The sequence below is a fragment of the Myotis davidii genome, unplaced genomic scaffold (assembly GCF_000327345.1).
Source record: "Myotis davidii unplaced genomic scaffold, ASM32734v1 scaffold736, whole genome shotgun sequence".
NCBI classification, from domain to species: domain Eukaryota; kingdom Metazoa; phylum Chordata; class Mammalia; order Chiroptera; family Vespertilionidae; genus Myotis; species Myotis davidii.
The window spans coordinates 428739-429513 of NW_006287431.1; the positions used below are offsets into that span (position 1 = coordinate 428739).

General features: G+C 56.6%; 1 protein-coding gene across 4 annotated transcripts in view; it reads right to left on the minus strand.

Moving 5' to 3' along the window:
* PLD3 (phospholipase D family member 3) overlaps positions 1 to 775 on the minus strand; it is an 18810-nt gene that overhangs the window by 9219 nt on the left and 8816 nt on the right. Inside the window, exon 1 of one of the 4 annotated variants that reach the window (XM_006759204.2) lies at positions 388 to 417. The exons of the other annotated variants lie outside the window; for them this stretch is intronic. Coding sequence (XP_006759267.1) covers positions 388 to 413 — 26 coding nt within the window. The 5' untranslated portion in view covers positions 414 to 417. Of the gene's footprint in view, positions 1 to 387; positions 418 to 775 lie in introns of those variants that run through there. 4 annotated transcript variants of the gene reach the window in all.

Genomic DNA, 775 nt, shown 5'->3' on the forward strand with positions numbered 1-775 from the left:
AAGGCGGGGGCGGGACCGAGGAGGCTCCGCCTGTGCAGCAGGGAGTCTGCGCAGGGACTGGGGGCCGGGCCCCCAGGTATGGTTCCGCCTACCTGGCCTGGCGGGGAGAGTACATGGGGGGGATGGACTCTGCTGCACCGACCCCGGAGCCACCCGTGCACGGCAGGGAAGCCACAGGTAAAGAAAAAGGACCCCGCGTCCCCGCCGGGGCTGGGCTGGTTAGAACCTCCTGCCGCCCAGCGAAGGGGCTGCGGTCTGATCCCGCAGGGGGCGCTGTGGAGGCGGCCGAGGGACGTTTCTCCGCCTCTAGAATCGGTGAGAAACGTACTCCCGGGTGAGAATTTAAAAAAGACACCGCCCCCACCCCCATCTTTTCTCTCTACAAACCTTGTGAAGTTTCGTACCACGGGCATGCATTGCCTAATCAAACATAAATACATAAGATAATGTTTTACAAACTTATAAAATACAATGGAGATATCAAAGTTGAGTGACAGCCCACGCTCTGGGTGGGAAGAGCAGGGCGGGGAAAGGAGACGGTGGGTTTTCTGTTGGAGTCTATTTTACTTGATTTATCATTTTTTTAAAAGCCAACTGATAGGGATTTTTAAAAGTTTTGTTTCTGCATCCAGGCTCTGGCTCGCGGATAGGCAGGGTTTCCCACCTCTCAGTCTCCTATCTCCCAGGGAGGATTAAGGCCCTCGCTGCAGATACAGATTGGAGAACCCTTCCCCACCCACTTCTGTCAGTGAATGGGGGGCAGGACCCCCCCCCC